The sequence below is a fragment of the Ascaphus truei genome, chromosome 6 (genome assembly GCF_040206685.1).
Source record: "Ascaphus truei isolate aAscTru1 chromosome 6, aAscTru1.hap1, whole genome shotgun sequence".
NCBI lineage: Eukaryota > Metazoa > Chordata > Amphibia > Anura > Ascaphidae > Ascaphus > Ascaphus truei.
The window spans coordinates 26725896-26748651 of record NC_134488.1 but is presented as its reverse complement, the minus strand read 5'-3'; the positions used below and the strand labels follow the sequence as shown (position 1 = coordinate 26748651).

General features: G+C 46.0%; 1 protein-coding gene across 2 annotated transcripts in view; it reads left to right on the top strand.

Annotated features, from left to right (window-relative positions):
* The window catches only part of CLIC4 (chloride intracellular channel 4), a 54295-nt gene extending 37712 nt beyond the window's left edge, over nt 1-16583 (top strand). For both annotated transcript variants that reach the window (XM_075603723.1, XM_075603722.1), the window contains exons 3-6: nt 4093-4218; nt 6697-6803; nt 9301-9482; nt 11041-16583. In XM_075603723.1, coding sequence (XP_075459838.1) covers nt 4093-4218; nt 6697-6803; nt 9301-9482; nt 11041-11205 — 580 coding nt within the window. In that variant the 3' untranslated portion in view covers nt 11206-16583. The remainder of the gene's footprint in view (nt 1-4092; nt 4219-6696; nt 6804-9300; nt 9483-11040) is intronic.
* The last annotated feature ends 6173 nt before the right edge of the window (nt 16584-22756 follow it).

Genomic DNA, 22756 nt, shown 5'->3' with positions numbered 1-22756 from the left:
GCCGCCTCTCTCCCCTCTCCCGCTGCAGGAACGCTGCTCACTATTGGAAGCAGTTCTGTCGCGGCTCTGAATAGGATTCTACGAGATGCTTATTGTACCTAATTAAAAGAAAATAATGTATGCTTGGGGTTAAAGGTGAAACCCTACGTGGTGACATACGAGTTGCAGTAATGAAAGCACGTGCAGTTAGAAAACGTTCTGTAGCATTTTCCTGTCTCAATTTAGGGCACCTTTAATAACTTTATAATAACTACAGCTCATACAGCGCTTTTCTCCCCATGGGACTCAAACCCCTGCACAATCACAGTGACAGTACAGCACGCGGTGCGCAGCACATAGGAATGTTACAGGCACAGCCCCTGCCCCGTGGAGCTTGCAATCTATGATTTGGGTGCCTGAGGCACAGGGAGATAAAGTGACTCGCCCGAGGTCACAAGGAAGCTGCCACTGACACCAGGAATAGCAGGGGTTCCCCGGAGGTGAAATTAACGGCGGTGAACTCCAGAGACCCCCTGCTTCAATCTTCTGTTTGACACTTTTTTTTTTTTCTGAAATGCTTCAATCAGAGCTGCCGGTCGCCCGCAAACACGGCGCGCGTTGGACTGTTACCAAAAACACACCGGATGTGAATCGGTAACAACGGAATTCTTATGAGAACAATAAAACCGGATCATTTTTCAGTTACAGTCGATGACAAAATGGTTTCTTCACTTGGTGGGGTCCCTTGGAGCTGATCTAGCGTCACCCGGCTTTGGGGGGCCGGCTTTGGGGGCCCCCGTGGTTGTCGAAATGTTTGTGGAATTTTGTTTTGTGCTCCAGTTTTGACGCAGTAAAAACAAATATGGCCGCTGTGACGTCAACACAGCAATATCCTGTTGGCTGCTTGAGCGAGCCTGACCTCAACCGCTGTTTGTGTCCAATGGGCCAGTATTCTTGTCTGGTGACCACACTGGCTTGTTGATCCACGTGGGGGGGAAGGGTGGCACGGGACCTCTGCTTTTACAGGAGTCCATCGCCACGTCAGTCGCTTGCGGGGGCCCTCTTGCAGCATAGCGGTTATTAACCCTTTGGCTGCCCAAGGACTTAGCTACCCCCCATCATGGGGTGCGACACCCCAGGGGCCGTATAGCTACGCCCTAATCTATTGGCGCGTTTTGTAAGGAGGGGGGGAGAGACAACGCGGTCTGGCCCCCGGCCGAGGAACGGAAAGAGGACACGCTCCTTTCTCCCTTCCCGTCGTCGGTGACGCCGCCAACACGCGACCGCTTCCCGAGGGAACGGTCACGCGATCACGGCAGTGCCTGTGGCATGCGGTGGTGGCGTGGCCCCTCTGGCACGCAAAGGGTTAAAGTGGCCTCTTTGGTCCTCGGTGGGACTGCGGCACCGCCAGATTATCGCTGCGTGTTTGTTCAGCGGAGAGGAATTTGGGTTATGAGCTTGTCGGGGGGGGGGGGGCGGGGGGGGGCGGGGGGGGGTGCCTGGCATGAAACGTGATTTCCTGCAGTTGTTGCCCGAGCAAAGCCATGAATGTTAATTACAGAAAAGCCCCAGCCGAGGTTTTCCCGCGCGGTGAGCGCACGAGGACTCCGTGCGTGTTGGCGCCGGCTCAGACACCTTCACAGATAGGTCCGTGTAGGGCTTCGTGTCCTCGGGCCCCGGCACGCTGTTCTGTTAACCCCTTCACAGCCGGGGCCTGATTCACAGATTTTCTGTTAAAGGCGGCGTGGCTGAGATCAGCAAGTCGTGTGTAATAAGACAGGGACGCTCTTACCCTGAATGGGTTGTAGGATCTTCTCCTCCTAGGGCCAAACTCTACCTAATCTCTTGTGCAATAAGACTGTTTGTAAAAAAATCTTATATATACAACAATTACCAGATGAGGTTAGAATTACTGTAGAATATAGAAACCTATTCATCTTTACACAGGAAGAATTGTTTTTTTTTTGTAAAGGTGCAATGCCTCCCACGACCAAAGTGTACTAATATATGTGACATATTTAAGGGGTCACGTCTGGGTGATAGATGCCTTCTTTACCTAAATCTGACGCCTACAAGTATTTTTAATTCGTTATTTAAAGTTATTAAGTAAACGCGCTGAGCGGAGACTTGGGAGGGGGTTTGGGGTCCCCTGGCTGCTCCCTTCTGTTTGATGTCACTGTGTCTTCTACAAGAGATTGCGCAGGCAAAGTCTCCCTCTCCCCCACTCCCCTTATCTTTGTTAGCTCTCTGATAAGGCCAGGGGGGGTTATGGGTAAAGGAAACAGTTGATTGACAAACGCTGCCCATTCCGAGGCCCCTAAGGCTGCGGCCCCAGTGTCGGTTCCTGCACGCGTCTTGCTGTCTGGCAGCGCGGGCATAGGTGCAAGCTGCGGTCTGTGCTTGAGCTGCAGGGGGAAAGACAAGGTCGCGATGGGGGGGGAGGGGAGTAGCGGGCGCACGGACATAACGTCACGCGGCTGGTTCGCCCTCATTGGCTGAACCGCCGCAGTGACGTGGCAAACGCTCGGCCACCGCGCCAAAAATCTTGTCTTTTGGCCAAGGCGGCCGCCAACTGGGGCGTGCACACACACCAACTGGGCCTGCCCCATAGAGGGCTGTGCCTTGTGTGCGGATCGCACGCTGTAGCGCGCACCGCAGCGGCCAATGGGGACCTGGCCTAAGAAATTCAACTTGTCTACCATATATATTGGAAAGCTGTTCGTCTGTTCTCCATGCATTTGGACACCTCTTAAAGCCGCAGTCCAAGCTGCCGGGTATTTTTTTTACATTTTATTTTATTGCATCAATGCAATAAACACAATAAATAATTAGCTAAGTTGATCGGCGAAGATTCGGCTCGGGGGAGTTCACTAAACGGCCGTCAGTCAGTGCAGCAGAAGAGGACCAAAGATGCAAAGTTCTGTGTGGAAGATCATGTGACCAGGCAGTCACTAGATACAATTAGTGCACAGCTAGAGAGAGGGCAGGTCTCAAAAAGGGGTGTGCCAGAGCCTGTTTCAGAAGAGGAAGGGGATGTGACTTGGTAAATGGTTGCTATAGAAACAAAAAATGCTTGATACATTATAAATGTAATTTAGAGTTGTTTAAAAATGCTACAAGTATTTTCTCATAGTACAGAACTGATTTATTTAAAAAAAAAAACATGTTGGATATTGCTTGGTCTGCAGCTTTAAGATATCGTAACAAAATGTGCATGATGGTTCCTGCGATCAAGGAGCATGTTTTTGTCTGTTTGGATACAATTCACCAATGACATCACCAATTACACGATCCCATCACACAACCCTCAAGCTCCCACTTAATCTTGGTCACTCGGAAATAACAAGTTGCAACATTAGCAAAAATACAGGGAGCAGCCAACGTTCCGCCAGAGGGCGAGGTCATAGTGTGTGACGAGAGTGCAGTGTCCCACACACGCAGCATTGGAGGCTCTCGAACACATCAGGACGCCCGAGGAAATGCAACTATTGAGTGGAGCTGGGGATTTCGCATTAAGAAACTAACAAATTACATTCTCCATTTATAAATGGGTATTTTTTTTTTTAACCATTTCCAAGCGACGCTGGGTACTTTCCGCTAGTAATAAATAAAAAGCAAAGAGACCCCATGCGCTAGGAACACGGTAATTGTTTGGAAGCGAACCCAATTAGACTGTTAAAAATGTGTTTTTTTTGTTTTTTTTTTAAAGGTTGTTTTCTGACCGGCTGCGTAGGATTGCACCTTTTTATAGCGATGTGTGAATGTTGTTAAGGAAGTCCGTATCAATAAAGTTGTCTTGACGTATAATAACCCTTTAAAGGCCGGAGAGGCTGCAGCACCATGGTGATCGCGGCTTCACCAATTCCATAACCCGGGGGAGTCATCCTCTTCCGTTTCCTCGTGCGACAGATGGCGTTTTGCCTTCCACAGGAGTAACGAGCAGCCGACCACCCCCCCCCCGGGGGAGTGCCAGGCACCATGATGTAGTGGTGACACCGTGAGGCACTCGGAGGGTTAATTTCATCCTATTGTTGACTGCGGGGGGAAAGGGAATATAATGTCTTTCGAAATGCCAAAATGTTGCTTTGTTTCCCCCCCCCCCCTCCCCCCCAGGAAACCAGCAGATCTGCAAAACCTGGCCCCGGGAACTCACCCGCCGTTTATCACGTACAACCACGAGGTGAAGACAGACGTGAATAAGATAGAGGAGTTCCTGGAAGAGGTGTTATGCCCACCAAAGTAAGCAACGTTACTGGCTCCTGCGTTTAAGGGGCAGCCCCTCCCAGGACCCGGGGGTACTAATGCCTGACATGATTAAGAGGTCACGTCTGAGCAGGGTTGCCACCTTCTGTTAAATGATAACCTGGAGACTTTATTAAAGGTTTTCATTTGTATATTTAACTCTCTTACCTTCTCCGGCGGCATCTCCCCCCTGAATGGCCCCGTCAAGATGGCTCCACGAGGTCAAGTGGCGTTGCCAATGCAACGGAACGTGATGGCGCGGTGACGTCACATGGCCACGACAATGGGGAAACACCTCAAGGCACTGCGATGTCACGCGACGTCCCGTTTGTCGTGGCAACACCACAGCGTTTGACGTGGCAGAGCCATCTTGACGGGAGATGTCGCCGGATGATGCCGCCGCGGCTGGAGAAGGTAAGGGCCGAGGTTCCTCCACATGTCGCCGCACCAAACATCCCAGCCCACCCTGCAGTAACCCGGAGAGTTCCAATCTCAACCCCGTCGCCCGGGGATACCTAGCCAAAACCCGTAGCCTCCCGGAGTGGTGGCAACCCTCGCGTCTGCGCCGTTTTTACCAACATCCGAGACCTATAAATATTTTTAAATATAATGAGCTGAGACTTGGGGGAGGGCGGGGGTTGATTTTCTTCTTTCTGATATCACAAGAGTTTACACAGACAAAACCTCTCCTCCCACCCCCCTCTCTCCCCTTATCGGCTCTCTGATAAGGATAAGGTCAAAGAAAACACTTCCCATTCTGAGACCTCTAAAAACTGCGATTTGTAATGAATTTATATTAATTTATATGAATTATTTGTAGTGAATTTGTAATAAACAAATGGCAAAAAAAATAAGTACTCTTTGCTATTAACATGGCTAATGTAATGTTGAGGCTTAGGGCACACGTCCTTCCCCAAGGTCACCCACACAGGGGGACACGGGGATTTGGGCGCTATTATAGCGGGAGGTCTTATGGGACATTTACACTTTAGCGGCAGGTCTACCAGGAAACTCCGATATTAAAACAAAATGATTACACTATAGCAAACTACAATATTACAACCAAATGACTTTATGCATTGACCCATATCAACATGAAACTACAATATTACAACCAAAGTGTGAGCTAAATAACAATTCCTACTTTATTTCATTCGAAACACATCTTGTTAGGGTAGGGGGGTTTAGGGTAGGGGGTTTAGCGTAGGCGGTTTTAGGTTAGGGGCTTATGGTTAGGGTTTTTAGGGTAAGGGCTTAGTGTAGGTTTTTTTTTAGGGTTGGGGCTGTCTCGTGCGCTTACAACTACTCCAGCGGAAGCAGAGCGCCATCTAGTGTAGAGTGCACCCACCGTTTGGTAGACGAGAGATAGCCAGGGAGACCTCGCGCTATGGCAGCACCAGGATTTGATGTGGTGTCACCCACTTTAAAGATGTTGTTGTTCTTCGAGTCAAAATAACCCATCCGCCCCCGGGATTAGGCCTCATATGGGATTCCCATTAAGTTACATAGTTGATGAGGTTCAAAAAAGACATGCGTCCATCTAGTTCACCCTATGCTAAATTTAGACAACAGATACTTTATCCTATATCTATACTTACTTATTGGTCCAGAGGAAGGCAAACAGAACCCCACCCAGTGACACATCATCCAATGATATCTCATAAAGGGGGAAAATAAATTACTTCCTGACTCCCAAGAATTGGCAATCGGATTACTCCCTGGATCAACATCCTTCCCATGTTTACTTATTTGGTATATCCCTGTATACTTTTCCTTTCTAAAAAGATGTCCAACCTTTGTTTGAACAGATCTATTGTATCTGCCATCACAGTCTCCATGGGTAATGAATTCCACATTGTAACTGCCCTTACTGTAAAGAACCCTTTCCTTTTGTTGCTGGTGAAATCTCCTTTCCTCCAACCTTAACGGATGACCCCAAGTCCTTAGTACTGCCCTAGGGATGAATAGTTCTTTTGAAAGCTCCTCGTACTGTCCCTGAATATATTTGTATATAGTTTTTATATCCTCTCTTAGACGCCTCTTTTCTAATGTAAATCAATCTAATTTTGCTAGCCACTCCTCATAAGTTAGATTGTCCAGCCCCTTTATTAATTTGGTGGCTCTTCTCTGCACTCTCTCTAGTTCCATAATGTCTTTTCTAAGGAGTGGTGCCCAAAATTGTACTCCATACTCAAGGTGTGGTCTTACTAATGCTTTGTAAAGGGGCATAATTATGTTTAATTCCCTTCCATCCATTGCCCGTTTAAGGCAAGATAAGATCTTGTTCGCCTTTGCAGCTACTGCATGACTTTGGGCACTATTGCTAAGCCTTCAGTCTACAAGCACTCCTAAATCCTTCTCCATCAAGAATACAAACTTTTCAGCCCTGCATCCCATTTTTTTCTGGCAGTCGAGAGGTTAATATGTATATAACTGTTCTCTTTTAAAAAAAATAAAATGTTCTGCTTAATTCAGATACCGAAAGCTTTCCGTGAAGCACCCAGAATCGAACACCGCTGGTATGGACATATTTGCCAAATTTTCAGCTTACATCAAGAATTCACGACCAGAAACCAATGAAGGTAACGTTTCCTGCAAAATACAGCCGAATATAGAACCTCGGTCATATAATTTACACGTCTGCCTGTCGCTCTGTGTACCTCCTCCATCCTTCTGATATCCGGTTATGTTGTAAGTAGACAGAACGTTTTCCGTAAGGACTAGAGTTACCAGGGGGAGTCTCCATACTGGACGCAATGGTGAAAGGTGCAACGTACTGGAGACACACACACACCTCACACTTCTCCGCTCCATGCGGTATCCTCCTCTCTTTGGCCCCACCCCCAGGCTCCTGACACCTCCTCCTGATTGGCTGCTCGTGGGTAATGCAGTCAATCAGGATGGAGGCAGATGCCCAGCCCTCAAACAACAGCCCCGCTCTCTCCCTGCTCGGGGAAATCCCACGGCCCCCCAAACCGGTCAGGTCACAATGTCCCGAGAGGAGTCAACCTTCTGCTCCACGGGAGGTTTCTGTCCTCCCTGAGCTCGCCTTAGGACACCTGCGATACGGGTTAACAGGTGTACCGCCCCAGTCAAACTCCCCACCTGCCACTGTCCTCGGAGCGGGACCACATGTCCAGTATTACCTCTCATTTGAGATGTTACCACATACATGACCAGTATTACTTCTCATTTTTTACTGGACAGTGTCCAAATATAGGACAGTCAGGTTCAATACTGGACACCTGACAACCATAGGACTTTCCAGGAAAAGTATCGCCATTTCCAACATTTTCACCCTGAAAATTTGTCAGTGCAGTGACAGTGGGGCGACGGAAGCAGGATATTGGATCCTTGTCTCTGATGTAGATAGAAAGTCACAGTTGCGTTCATTGTACGACACTGCCCTCTGCTGTTCATACAGGGTATTTATCTCCATGCCTCTAATAAAATCCCTGCTAAAACAAATAGGAACCAATCTCAGAGGCATTTTGAGGGCCAGAAGCTTCTGCAAACACCCTCTGGCCCTGAAGAAGGGTTGGCATTAAATGTGATGATCAAAGCCTTTCTTTTTGTCTTACAAACCCCACATTGGAAATGGGGGGAGGGGGAGTGTTTAATAATAATAATAAACATGTATTCACTCCAGGTTAGTATTCCAGCTCTATTCCTAATAATTTCATAATCCCTATATGGAGTTTCTTGCTGATCCCTTAAAAAAAAATTATGCCCCAAAATTAGCCCAGAGTATAGAAGATAATAGATTTACTGAATGTGTTCACTTCATTCCATATATAATAAGATCTGTGTGCTGTAGGGTCCCAGTCTTTTTACACTGGGCCCCCGTAAAACAATAGTCTAATCACTGGGACGCGCCCCCCCCTCCCCTGATTATTTAGGGAAGAATTTGGGGTTTATTTACAGGGTGGGATTTAATAATGAGGTTACTTACTGCCGAGGAAAGCCACAGGAATGCAACCGTGGGCTCCCCTGGCTGCAGGGGTTACACCGCGGGAAGCCTGATGGACCTTCCCCTTCCCCCCACCACAGGTCACTTCGGATTTTACCTTCTCTGGAGCCGCGGGATTTGGCTTTTTATGGGCCGTAAATCCGGCTTCATCTAAATGTCTCTCCTTTTACCCCGAGTCCCCACTATCCCTATACAAGCTCCCCACCCCTACCAAACACAGCACTTATCACCTGAGATCTGACTCCAAAAGACTGTTCACGGTCCCAAGGTTCAACAAGGAATCCGGCCGCTCCTCCTCCTCTTACCGTGCACCCCAAAACTGGAACAGTCTGCCGGAGACTCTCACAGCCGCCACCAGCATAAGTAATTTGAAGATTTCAGCTGTCTCACATTTTAATCTGGTCTGTAAATGTTACATATGCCCATAACATATATTATCTCTAACTGTGCATGAAATGTCTGTAAATTGAATATTACATAGTTACATAGTATATGATGTTGAAAAAAGACATCCATCCATCCATCCATAAAGTTCCACCAATGCTAAATTTAGATGACATATACTTTATCCTATATTTCTATTTAGAGTATTTTGATTCAGAGGAAGGCAAATAAAAAAACACAGTGTCATATCATCCAATAATGTCTCATACGGGGTAAATAAATTCCTTCCTGACTCCAAGAATTGGCAATCAGATTAATCCCTGGATCAACATCCTTCCCATGTTTACTTATTTGGTATATCCCTGTATACCTTTCCTTTCTAAAAAGATGACCAACCTTTTTTTGAACAAATCTATTGTATCTGCCATCACAGTCTCCATGGGTAATGAATCACACATTGTAACTGCCCTTACTGTAAAGAACCCTTTCCTTTGTTGCTGGTGAAATCTCCTTTCCTCCAACCTTAAGGGGATGCCCCTGTGTAGTATAACCTCTGTTTAACATTAAACATAACCATGTATTCTCACCGCAACTCTGTGCCCAGGACATACATGGAAATGAGAGGTAACTCTGTGTATTACTTCGGGGTAAATAAAATAAACTACCAACGTCTATGGGTCCCCCAACTCTGCGTCACACAAGGCTGTTTCCATCCTGTCCTGCAGTGCTGGAGAGGAGCCTGCTGAAGACCTTGCAGAAGCTTGATGACTATGTGAACTCGCCACTGCCGGACGAGATAGACGAGAACAGCATCGAGGACCTCGCAGTCTCGAGCCGCAAGTTTCTGGATGGAGACGACATGACGTTGGCTGACTGCAACCTGCTTCCGAAACTTCACATTGTCAAGGTAAATAATGGGAGATTCGGGGGACAATGAGAGGAACATGGCAATAGGGTGTAACAGAGGGCTTCTCCGGAGCAGAACCAGGGGACCCCCTGCTTCCGGGGATACTGACGTCCTGTAGGGGCTGCCAGTGGTTCTTAAAGCTCCTGCAGGACGCGGGGCCAATAAGAAGCCGCGGTGGAAGAAGTCACGGCTATCTATTGGCTCCTGTGCCGCAGGAGTTTTCAACCTCCATTTTGTATCCCCAGCCAGGGATGGTTCCGGGGGGGAAGAGGGGTCACCTTCCGAGGTAAGTGTCTGAGGAACCAGGAGGGCCCCCGTGGTCAGAAATGAACGTGGTTGGGTTCCCGAGACCCCCTGCTCCCCACCTAGAAGACATAGGCGAGACCCTCACCTTTTAACCATCCAACCCCCCAAAATGAAGCACCTTATCGGTGTAACCTGCTTCCTTTCAAAAAATTTGGTTACCCTTCAGGTAACAATTTTACTTATTTGTATCCTGTGAACAATGAATGTTTTTTGTTTTCTTGCTGAATTCAGCGGCTTCTGGTTTTGTCTTTTTGGCTGCTGATTAAAAAAAAAATTATTTTACAAGTGAAAAAGAAAACTATTTTACCCGTAGATTTGAGGTATTCCCAACTAAAGAGATGAAGTGTGGGTTGTAGGAACCTCAGCAGCTTGCGTTTGCAGCGGAAATGTTAAGTTAACAACATTTATAGGAAAACACTCATCTGATTTTTTATTATTTAATTTTATATGATGTCGCTGTGTTCGACAAGATCTTGCACGGGCAAAGCCCCCTCTCTTCCTTTCCCCTTATCTGTATAGGCTGTCTGATAAGGACAGGGTGCGCTAAAGAAGGCACTTGGTTGATAAACACTCCGAGGCCCCTAAAAAATGCAAATTAATTTCCAGCGACCAAAATGGGCCAAATCTTTGCTTCTGGCACATTTAGATTAGTTTAAGAAAGCCAATTAGATTGTTACAATGTTTACAAAAGGTAGAGAAAAAAAAATTGGCCAGGCTACATGGGATTGCACCTTTTTAAAGGAATTGAACCGCGGGGGGACTCGCTGAGATACGTACCTCCCGACGGTGCTCTCGTTATGCCATCGACTTTGCGTGACACGGGCCAATAGGAAGTCACCACCTCATCCATTGGCTCATGTGACCGGGAAGCAGGGCCGGCCTGATGGCGGTGCAGTCGCACAGAGCCCCCGCGCTCACAGAGCCCCCGCGCTTACAGAGCCCCCGCGCTCTTCCCCACAACAGTTAAACTGAGTGCCGGGGGGGGGGGGGGGAGAGCGCGGGGGCCTCGGGAAGTGCCTCTTACCTTCTCCTCTCCGGCATCGCCTTATCTCTTCCATCTCGCAGCGTCACGTTGCCATGACGACGTGACTCTGCGACGTCGCTGGGATGTAGAGATGACGGAGCAGGTAGGTTCAGCTCTGGAGACCCCCCCCCCCCCCGCCTCCCACCCAATGCTTTAAACGTCGATCACCTTGACCCCAGATGACCACGTTCAGCTGCTCAATCTGTTGGTGTCCCCGTTCCTCTGCAGGTGGTGACCAAGAAATACCGGGGCTTTGATATCCCCAAGTCCATGACGGGAATCTGGCGGTACCTGGGCAACGCCTACAGCCGGGACGAGTTTACCAGCACCTGCCCGGGAGAGCGAGAGATCGAAATCGCCTATGCAGACGTGGCCAAGAGACTCTCCAAGTAAACCGTGGTCTGCGACCACGACGAGGCCTTAACTTCCGCTCGCTCCCTGGACACTGACCCCAACTGGGGCATTTGGGGGGGAAAAAATAGGTTTTTTTTAAAAAAATATTATTATTATTTTTTTTTAAAGAATTACACTCCCCTCTTTCCCCCCCCCCCCGACCCCCCCAAAAATACTAATTGGGTGATACATAAGATAATTAACCTCTTCACTGCTGGAAGGGCAAAGGTTTAGTCCCACTTAGGAGCAGGTTGGGCCGATTTTGGGAATACGTTGAACGGGTTCAGTCTCGGAAGAGGATGGCGCGCACGCCGATGCGGAGCGTATTCTGCACATCCAAACGCCCAGACCAAAAAAAAAACACTTTGGGGGTTCAACTGACCAAATATCGGGGGGCGCCTTCAATGCCTGAAATGTGTGGGCGATCCTGACCGCCGACCGGTTAACCGGCTGCAAATCTGATACGTTGTAGAATCTCCGACTCGGCTGCAGAGGCCCGCCTGCGCAGTGTTGTATAACTGCGCATTGTCCGCCCCCTGGCAGGGAGAGGGTTAATGGCATTCACGGCTGTGCCGTATGTGCATGTAGAGCAGAGAGGTGGGCCAACTCCAGTCCTCAAGGGCCACCAACAGGTCAGGTTTGCAGGATATCCCTGCTTTAGCACAGGTGGCTCAATCGGTGGATCAGTCTTCCACTGCACCACCTGTGCTGAACAGGGATATCCTGCAAACCTGACCTGTTGGTGGCCCTTGAGGACTGGAGTTAGCCACCCGTGATGTAGAGCAATGAATGGCGCCTCCGCCGTGACAGTTTAGCGCAGCCCCGGTCAGTAACGTAGCGGGATCTGAAGACGTGCGGGTCGGGTATGGCGGTGACGCAGTTAGTTACTTAACGCAGTGCAAAACATCAGTCGTATGACTCGTGTTGGAAGTATTTTTTACATGTGACGAAGACCCAGCAAAGGTTAATATCGTCTCCGACACGGAGGAGTTTAATTACAGCAGAAAGACGGGAAAACAGTGACTGTTATAGGAACAATCTTTCATACATCCCATTATAATACTGCAGAGACAATCCTCGCCTATATTGCCTCTAACTGCTCCTGTAACTCCTCGACCCACTCCCTATAACTCCTCCCCTAACGGCTCCTATAACCACTTCATCTAACTCCTCCCCTAATGCCTATAACTCCTCCCCTAACTCCGATAACTCCTCCCCTAACTCCTATAACCGCTCCCTATAAGGCTGCGCTTATAGTCCTGGCGACGCGACCGCGTCACGTCATCCGTCGCCGTGGTAATAGCGATTTCTACTTATAGTGCAGGAGACGAGAGGGTTTGAATTCTGTAAAAAAAAAAATATAGATCTTTTTTTTTTTTTTAAATCGGCATACAAGATGGAGGGCGGGCTGCTGCTTTAATTCATTATGAACACTTTAACACAATCTGTTCTGCCGTTCAACATCGCACCTCAAACGGCTTTAGCATATTATCTTCAGCAATACACCAAAGGACCCTTTCTTCCTTAGAACAATAACTTGGGCATTTGCAAGTCACCGGACTTTTTATATATTTATATATATATATATATATATATATATATCGGTTTGTTCTATTGAAGAGCGACGCTGGATTCTTGAGCGCTCTTGTTGTAGTAGAGACGGCGGAACGCGTTGGTTTTCGGGAAGTGACTAGGATTTGTTTTGGGGAGTAAATGGTAGCTGTGTGAAGGATTCTGGGATGTTACAGGGAAGATGTGATTTGAAGGTGCACGTATTCCAAGACTTTACATAGGGGCAGATTATTAATGGTCTAGGGCATTTTGGTCACGGCATTTTTGCCACCACTCACCTCGCCGCAGGGACATCTGTCTGCCGGCAGATCAACCCACCCCCCTAATACTAACCCTACGCCTTACCCTAAACCCCCTAATACTAACGCTACGCCTTATCCTAAACCCCCTAATACTAACGCTACCCCTTACCCTAAACCCCCTAATACTAACGCTACCCCTTACCCTAAACCCCCTAATACTAACGCTACGCCTTACCCTAAACCTCCTAATACTAACGCTACCCCTTACCCTAAACCCCCTAATACTAACGCTGCCCCTTACCCCAAACCCCCTAATACTAACGCTACCCCTTACCCTAAACCCCCTAATACTAACGCTACGCCTTACCCTAAACCCCATTATACAAACGCTACTCCTTACCCTAAACCCCCTAATACAAACGCTACCCCTTACCCAAAAAAACATTAACCCTTTACCCCAATCTCCTTAAAATCTTAACCCCGTAGCCTAATTCCCTACCCTAAAAACCTAACCCTTTACTCTCCTTAACCCCCTACCCGCGAGAACTCTTTAAATTAACTTTATTGGCAAAATGGCTGGCGGCCGAGTGTCTGGCGGCGGCGATGAAGGGTCCCCCGACGGCCGCGACCCCAATGTCCAATTACTAATACCCTGACCCGAAGATCCGTGATTTTAAGATCCTCACAGATGTGTTTTTACGTTGTAAAAGAGCGGCGGTAGGGGGTAAACAGCACCCGTATCTGACTTCCTTCCGTGTTAATGGAACCGTGTCACTTGTTTGTATTTTGTGGAAAATGTACGCGTTGCTTTTCTCCGGGAACACCTCGGCTCCTTCTGTTTCCCTGTTTCCGAATGTTACGTTCAGAGTGACTTCGCTAACACGGAACAGTCGCCCTAACCATGTCCCTGCAGGGCTGACACACAGTCTTATCCCCGAAGACATTAGGTAAAGATTGTAAGCAGAGAACCCACAGCTTTTGTTTACTGTGGGAATGGGACCAAATGATTTACACATATGAACATCGGCCCCTTCCTCCTTTGTTCACTGTTGACGGTCGTATTGGGTGACCCCCCGTATTTCCCAGTCCGTGCCTTTCATTAAATTATTTTAACCCCTTCAGCGCCATGGGGTCCGGTTGGGATCAAGGCCAAGTCGTCCCAGACAAATCGGTCTATGATAACAGGAACCCCAAAAAAGATTTCTAGAACACCTCAATCTGTAATGGGTTTGTTTCTTTGCATTCTGCCATTAAATGGAGTGGATGCACGGAACCGCCTCCTGGCAGAGGTGGCACAAATGAATACAGTAAAGACGTTTATAAATTGAATATAAACAAAACGGGTTGTGTAGCTTCACAGAAGGTTGGAAGATGGGCCGTGTGGGTCGTTAGTTGCTTTCAATGACAAAGAAGAAACTTAACTGGAGGAGATGAGGAAACGGGAGGGTATTTCCCCCCCAAAAATGAACGTGGGTTCTGTCTTTAAAACGTAAAACATTGTTATGTAAAAGCAGCTTCTACATCAGGGGCGGGCCAACTCCAGTCCTCAAGTGTCACCAACCGGTCAGGTTTTCAGGCTATATAGACTCCATTTAAGTCGATGAGACTTGTCAACTCGCACGTCACAAATTCAAAACTGTCAAGGAAATAAGAATATATCAGCCATTGTGTTATACATCCACTAGAGAAGCTAAACCAAAATGTACATGTTGAACGACACAAATCCAAAATGGCCGAACTTTAAGTAACTGCCGCTCCCTCACGCTTCCTCTGGTTTGCATGCGGGACCAGAATCCTTTGCCATACATCTCTATATTCTATTACAAGGTTCCAAATTCTGCCCTACTTTGCTTCAAATATATTTCGAGCTGAATAAAACCTATGTGGGATCATGCTATAAGGCCGTCCTCTTCTATATCAGTGACCTTTAACCTGTTTATCTTGCCTTCAATTACCGCCCTTCATCGCCACATCCAGTGCTGAAGGGGTTACATATAGTTGACCAGAAATATATAGAGATTTTTAACCTCCAAGCATTGTTCCTAAATCAGTGACTCGAGACCCAAAAGGTCGGAGTAGCTGTCTGTGAGCAGGGTTACTGGCTCTGCACTTCTTTAACCCATGCTGTGCTGAAAAGCTGGGCAATGCGGCAGCCATACGCTTCCATGTTAAAATGGATAAGAAGCAAAATGTGACACTGTGTGCTCATTTGCACGTAATTTCCCAGAATCCCTTGCTGCGGTGGAAGCACTGCATGCTGGGAGATAATGCAGGAAAGGCCGGGTTGCAGACCTGTCTGAGGCATGTGAATGTGCTCACACGTGATATTTTTATTTCCTAAATCAGTGAACGTTGAGGGTTCCCCCCCCCAAAAAAAAATATCACATTTTATGTAAACATGGTGTACTTTTAAAATGGCTCATGCTTTTACACGCCACAACATCAAGCTATTCGGCAGGGCTTTGTCAAATATTTGCGAATATTGACTGCAAGTACTAATATGGACACAATTATATGCTAATGTTTGATATGCACTGTTTCCCAACACCTATTACAATCAATCGATGGGAACCGACTCGGGATCGGAGAGAAATTATAATATCATACTGTACATAAACTCCATTTTTCTTTGCATTTCTATTATTAGAGAAATGTGTTTTAAAGATTTGTGCTTTTTTTTTTTTTTACATTTTTACATTTTCATTTATATTTTATTAACATTATCAATTCGCAGTTTTATGTATATATTTAAAGGTGCAGTCCTCTGAATTTTTTTACGCTGTTAATGAAAACTTGTTAAAAACAAACAAAAAAAAAAAAAACCAGTATCGTTATATATATTTTTTTCATTGTTATACGTATTGAACCAAAATTTTCGATGGCAGCCATACTGTTCTATCCCCGAAAATCCAATAATTGCGAGAAGAAATCTCTGCTGCGCTTTATCATATAACAGTCTCTGCATATAACACACTTTAAAAAAAAATTGATATTAATACGGGGAAAAAAATGTGTACGCAAATAAGTTTTTATCAGGGATCGCGTCTTTACGATTAGACGTTTTCAATCCCAGAACTCCCGTGGGCAGGAGAAAAATGGGCGGCGGCGGCTTCTTCGCCAACGAACCAATCGGGTAACAGCGACGTCATCGACGCGCTAATAAAAATGATGACATTGCTGAGTGTTTTAACCCGTTGCTGTTATTGGGGCCATGCAGTGCATTGTGTCCATACGGCGTTCTACGCTCTCCCGACCGTATATGGGATAGGACGGGACTTTTGCTAATTGGCGATCTAGATGGAAATGTTATGGTGGGCATAGATTACATTGTGATAGTGCCAATCGGGGTGCTAGCCTGCGGGAAACTCCCATGGGAGTTTCCGTGTGCTAGAGCCCCAACCGGCACTATCGCAGTAGAATGAATAGCCCGCTCTGAGTGCTATGTATGTTGTTACATCACGGGAAAGAAGTTGCCCTATTTTGTACTCCTCTTTGTGACATGTTGAACACGTTGCTTCATTTTTATGGTTCACGTTTATTAACAAATAAAGAGGTTTTATCATATGCTGGTGTTTCGTGTGTTGTGATTTGTGTGTGTTGGTGTGTTGTGCTTTGTGTGTGTTTAGTGTGGTGTTCTTCATGCGTGTTGGTGTGTTGTGCTTTGTGTGTGTTGGTTTATTTTGCTTTGTGCGTGTGTTGTGCTTTGTGCGTGTTGTGCTTTGTGTGTGTGTGTGCTGTGCTTTGTGTGTTGAAATGAAAAACACTTGGCAGAGATGTCCACCTCCAGGCATTAAGGGGGCGGGTGAGGCCGGGGGTCAGTGAGTTCTGGGGGTTCTGAGCCAGGAAATAAAACTGTAATGATTAGAAAATGCTGGTTTGACACACTGAGATCCGTGAGGTTCCACTGAAGTCTGACACTGAGATCCGTGAGGTTCCACTGAAGTCTGACACTGAGATCCGTGAGGATCCACTGAAGTCTGACACTGAGATCCGTGAGGATCCACTGAAGTCTAACACTGAGATCCGTGAGGATCCACTGAAGTCTGACACTGAGATCCGTGAGGATCCACTGAGGTCTGACACAGATCCGTGAGACTCCACTGAAGTCTGACACTGAGATCCGTGAGACTCCACTGAAGTCTGACACTGAGATCTGTGAGACTCCACTGAAGTCTGACACACTGAGATCCGTGAGACTCCACTGAAGTCTGACACACAGATCCGTGAGGCTCCACTGAGGTCTGACACTGAGATCTGTGAGGCTCCACTGAGGTCTGACACACTGAGATCCGTGAGACTCCACTGAAGTCTGACACGCTGAGATCCGTGAGGCTCCACTGAAGTCTGACACACAGATCCGTGAGGCTCCACTGAGGTCTGACACTGAGATCTGTGAGGCTCCACTGAGGTCTGACACTGAGATCTGTGAGGCTCCACTGAGGTCTGACACTGAGATCTGTGAGGCTCCACTGAGGTCTGACACTGAGATCTGTGAGGCTCCACTGAGGTCTGACACTGAGATCTGTGAGGCTCCACTGAAGTCTGACACACAGATCCGTGAGGCTCCACTGAGGTCTGAGACTGAGATCTGTGAGGCTCCACTGAGGTCTGACACTGAGATCTGTGAGGCTTCACTGAAGTCTGACACCCTGAGTCTTCCCAGGAGTAGACGTCCCAGCAAATTCACCCCTAGGTCAGACCGTGCAATGCTCAGATAAATTGCAAAAACCCAAGAGTTTCATCTCAGACTCTACAGGCCTCAGTTAGCATGTTAAATGTTAAAGTTCATGACAGTACAATTAGAAAAAGACTGAACAAGTATGGTTTGTTTTAAGGGTTGCCAGGAGAAAGCCTCTTCTCTCTAAAAAGAACATGGCACCACGGCTTAGGTTTGCAAAGTTGCATCTGAACAAACCACAAGATTTCTGGTACAATGTCCTTTGGACAGATGAAGAGAGTGGAGATGTTTGGCCATAATGCACAACGCCACGTTTGGCGAAAACCAAACACAGCATATCAGCACAAACACCTCATAACAACTGTCAAGCACGGTGGTGGAGGGGTGATGATTTGGGCTTGTTTTGCAGCCACAGGACCTGGGAACCTTGCAGTCATTGAGTCGACCATGAACTCCTCTGTATAAAAAAGTATTCTAGAGTAAAATGTGAGGCCATCTGTCCGTCTGCTAAAGCTTGGCCGAAATTGGGTCATGCAACAGGACAATGATCCCAAGCACACCAGAAAATCTACAGAATGGCTGAAAAAGAAAAGAATCAAGGTGTTGCAATGGCCTAGTCAAAGTCCAGACCTCAACCCAATTGAAATGCTTTGGCTGGACCTTAAGAGAGCTGTGCATAAACAAATGCCCACAAACCTCAATGAACTGAAGCAACGTTGTAAAGAAGAGTGGGTCAAAATTCCTCCACAGCGATGTGAGAGACTGATAAAGTCATACAGAAAACGATTACTTCAAGTTATTGCTGCTAAAGGTGGTTCTACAAGCGACTGAATCATAAGGTGTACTTAGTTTTTCACACATGGCTTCTCCATTTTGGCTTTATTTTTGTTAAATAAATCCTGACACGGTGTAATATGTCGTGTGCTGTTGTTCATCTGAGGTTGTATTTACCTAATTTTTAGACCTGCTAAGGAACAGATGATTGAATTCTATGGTTTTACATATCAGGACATAATAACAAAGAGGGTGTACTTTCTTTTTCACACAACTCTCTCTCTCTCTCTCTCTCTGCCTCTCTCTCTGCCTCTCTCTCTGCCTCTCTCTCTGCCTCTCTCTCTCTGCCTCTCTCTCTCTCTCTCTCTCTCTCTCTCTCTCTCTCTCTCTCTCTCTCTCTCTCTCTCTCTCTCTCTTTCTCTCTCTCTTTCACTAGTTTTCCAAAAGCCGGGTCCACCAGTGCCAGCTGACCGGGCGGGCTCCCAGCAGCCACCGGGTCAGGTGTCCCTGTTCTCCACCCTGTTTGCGCTTCTTGTTATCTTTTTCTTCCTTGACTTGAAGTGGGAGTGCACTGCTAATCGTCACCGGCTCATGCTCAGGAACAGATCTGTCCACTAGGTGGGGCACAAACAACATGAGCAAAGACCATTCCATATAACCGTGAATACAAGTCCCATTCAGCCACTTTTACTTGCTACATGTTTAAAGGTAAATGAGTTAGGTCCATATGGAATAAATACATGGGGGGGAGGGTGGGGGTGTGTGTGTGTATATATATTTTGGCTTTATTTTTGTTAAATAAATCCTGACACGGTGTAATATGTCATGTGTTGTTGTTCGTCTGAGGTTGTATTTACCTAATTTTAAGATCTGCTAAGGAACAGATGATAGTTATTATGTCCTGATATGTAAAACCATGGAATTCAAAGAGGGTGTACTTTCTTTTTCACACCACGGTATATATGTACAGTATTATTATTATTATTTTTTTAAGTTATGGTGGGTGAAAAAGGCAACATAAAACCTCCACCGTTAGCATATAGCCAATAAAGAATATCACTTGTGAGCACATTCACATGTCTTAGACGGGTCTGCACCCCGCCTTTCACCATTATCTCCCAGCATGCAGTGCTTCCACTGCAGTAAGGGATTGTGGGAAATGACATGCAAATGGGAACACAATGACCTTTTGCCTGAAATCCATTTTTACATGGAACCCTTATAAGTAATTGCTTCGCTGTTCACACAGCTTATCTTTATTAGCTGTATGACGGTGGAGGTATACTCTAGACAAACACTGCACCTTATCCCTCTGATGACTGTGTGCTTTAAAACAGTGGTACTAGACCTAGCTCAGGGAATTGCACACAATATGTTATCTGTTTGTAAACATGAATTGGAGATCAAATAATCTGTCGAATATATTATATTTGTATAGGGGCCCCAGATCCGGCACTGGTTAAGGGTGTTTAGTGCTGGTATATTGTGGGGCGGGTCCTGACTCAGTGACATCAGAATCCAGTGTCACGCAGAATTCTTTTAAAACTTTTTTTAATATTTTCTCCAAAGTTTGCTGGGTTTTTTTATTTGTAAAAAAAAAAAAAACCGGATCTGTGGATGCGCCTTTCTTGGGTTTGTGTTTGAATTCGAAAGTTTATTTTGAAGTTGGCAAAGTTTGGATTTCGCTCCTGCCCATCATTGGTATTAAGTTCTATAGCATAGCTGCACCCTAAAGGCTGAAGGAGCGGCTCAGTGAGTAAAGGCACAGACTCGGATGACACCAGTCAGGGGACCCTGGTTCTATTCTGGTGTCAGCTCTTTGTGACCTTGGGCAAGTCACTTTACCTCCCTGTGCCTCAGGCACCAAAAACAGAGAGTGTAAGCTCATCTGGGCAGGGACATGTGCCTGTAACATTCCTATGTGCTGCGTATCGTTTGCCATACTGCCATTTTCAAGGGGTTTTGGGGAAATAAAGTTCTAATTAGTAATGCCCTAACCTGATCCTAGTTACAAACCATATACATAACGTCAATATAACATTCTCTGCTGCTTTCCTTTTAAGCAGAAGTATTAGTGTAAAGTTATGTTTTCTGACTTCCATTGTACATTTTCTAAGAACTAATCAGTCCCACTTTGAAATGTGTACGTAGCCTTTAATAAAAGCCGTGTGTGTTGTATCTCACGGAGGCATGCTGTACTGTAATGCCGGTTTCAACTTCCGCGACTAATTCTGAAAGGCTAATAAGCCTATCTTAAATAAAGAAATGAACATCAAAATAACAAAGGAAGTGTTGGCTTAGTCCTGTCAGTTAATTGAAAGTAACACAGCTTTTTTTTAAAGGTGCAATCCCACGTAGGCGGAAAAACAACAACCTCTTGTAAAGAATTGAACTCTCTCATTGGCTTTTTTCACCTAACGTAGCCACGCTAAAAGCAGTTGGCGGCTGTGCTACTATGTAACTATGTAATATGTCAATAATGAACAGAGAAATTAAACTGTTCATTATTTACATATTACATAGTTACATTGCTACATAGTAGATGGCGTTTAAAAAAAGACATGTCCATCAAGTTTAATCTCTGCTAAATTTAGACGACAGATACTTTAACCTATATTTCCAGAGGAAGGCAAACAAAAAAACCCAGTGTCACATCATCCAATGATATCTCATAAGGGAAAAAATAAATTCCTTCCTGACTCCAAGAATTGGCAATTGGATTAATCCCTGGATCAACATCCTTCCCATGTTTACTTATTTGGTATATCCCTGTATACCTTTCCTTTCTAACAAGATGTCCAACTTTTTTTTGGAAGATATCTATTGTATCTGCCATCACAGTCTCCATGGGTAATGAATTCCACATCGTAACTGCCCTTACTGTAAAGACCCCTTTCCTTTTGTTGCTGGTGAAATCTCCTTTCCTCCAACCTTAAGGGATGACCCTGTGTTGTTTAATTAATATTTATTTTAAAAAGCCCCAATGCATATAAAAAAGCACCAAGACATAAAAAAAAACACTCCCCCAATACATACAAAGACTCCCACTCCCCCTAATACATACAAAAAGACCCCCACTCCCCCAAAACATATAAAAAGACCCCATCCCCCTAATACATACAAAGACCCCAACTGCCCCAATACATATAAAAACACCCTCACTCCCCCAAAACATATAAAAAGACCCCATCCCCCTAATACATACAAAGACCCCAACTGCCCCAATACATATAAAAACACCCCCACTCCCCCAAAACATACAAAAACACCCCCACTCCCCCAAAACATATAAAAAGACCCCATCCCCTAATACATACAAAGAACCCAACTGCCCCCAATACATATAAAAACACCCCCACTCCCCCAAAACATATAAAAACACCCCCACTCCCCCAAAACATACAAAAACACCCCCACTCCCCCAAAACATACAAAAACACCCCAACTCCCCCAAAACATATAAAAAGACCCCCACTCCCCCAATACATATAAAAACACCCCCACTCCCCTAAAACATATAAAAAGACCCCCACTCCCCCAATACATATAAAAACACCCCCACTCCCCTAAAACATACAAAAAGACGCCCACTCCCCCAATACATATAAAAAGACTCCCACTCCCCCAAAACATATAAAAAGACCCCCACTCCCCCAATACATATAAAAACACCCCCACTCCCCTAAAACATACAAAAACACCCCCACTCCCCCAAAACATATAAAAAGACCCCCACTTCCCCAATACATATAAAAAGACCCCCTCTCCTCCCAATACATATAAAAAGACCCCCTCTCCTCCCAATACATATAAAAAGACCCCCTCTCCTCCCACTACATATAAAAAGACCCCCACTTCCCCCCCCCCCCCCCAATGCATATATAAAAAAGTAGACATACCTTGGGGATGGTCGGAACCGGGGGCTGCGGGGGCTGCCAGTCACGGCTGGGCCCCCGACTCTCCATCCAGAAACGGCAGGCGCTTGGCGTACAATTAACGGCATGTAGTAAAAAAAGATGTTTGTGTTCCACGAAAAGGAGAAAGTGCGTCAAAATCGCCCGCCAAGTTGAACCTGGCGTAAACCTTGCACAGTCTGTTTATATTGCGAGAGCAGGATGTATCAACCAAAAATGTTTCATTATCTATGTTAACAAAGCATTAATGTCGCAGTGTGGCTATTATACATAATTACACGAATAATGCATAGCTCCGAATAATACTTCTAAGGAAATACAAAATACACAACATTCTGTGTTCATTGAAATGGTAGCAATCAAGTATTCGG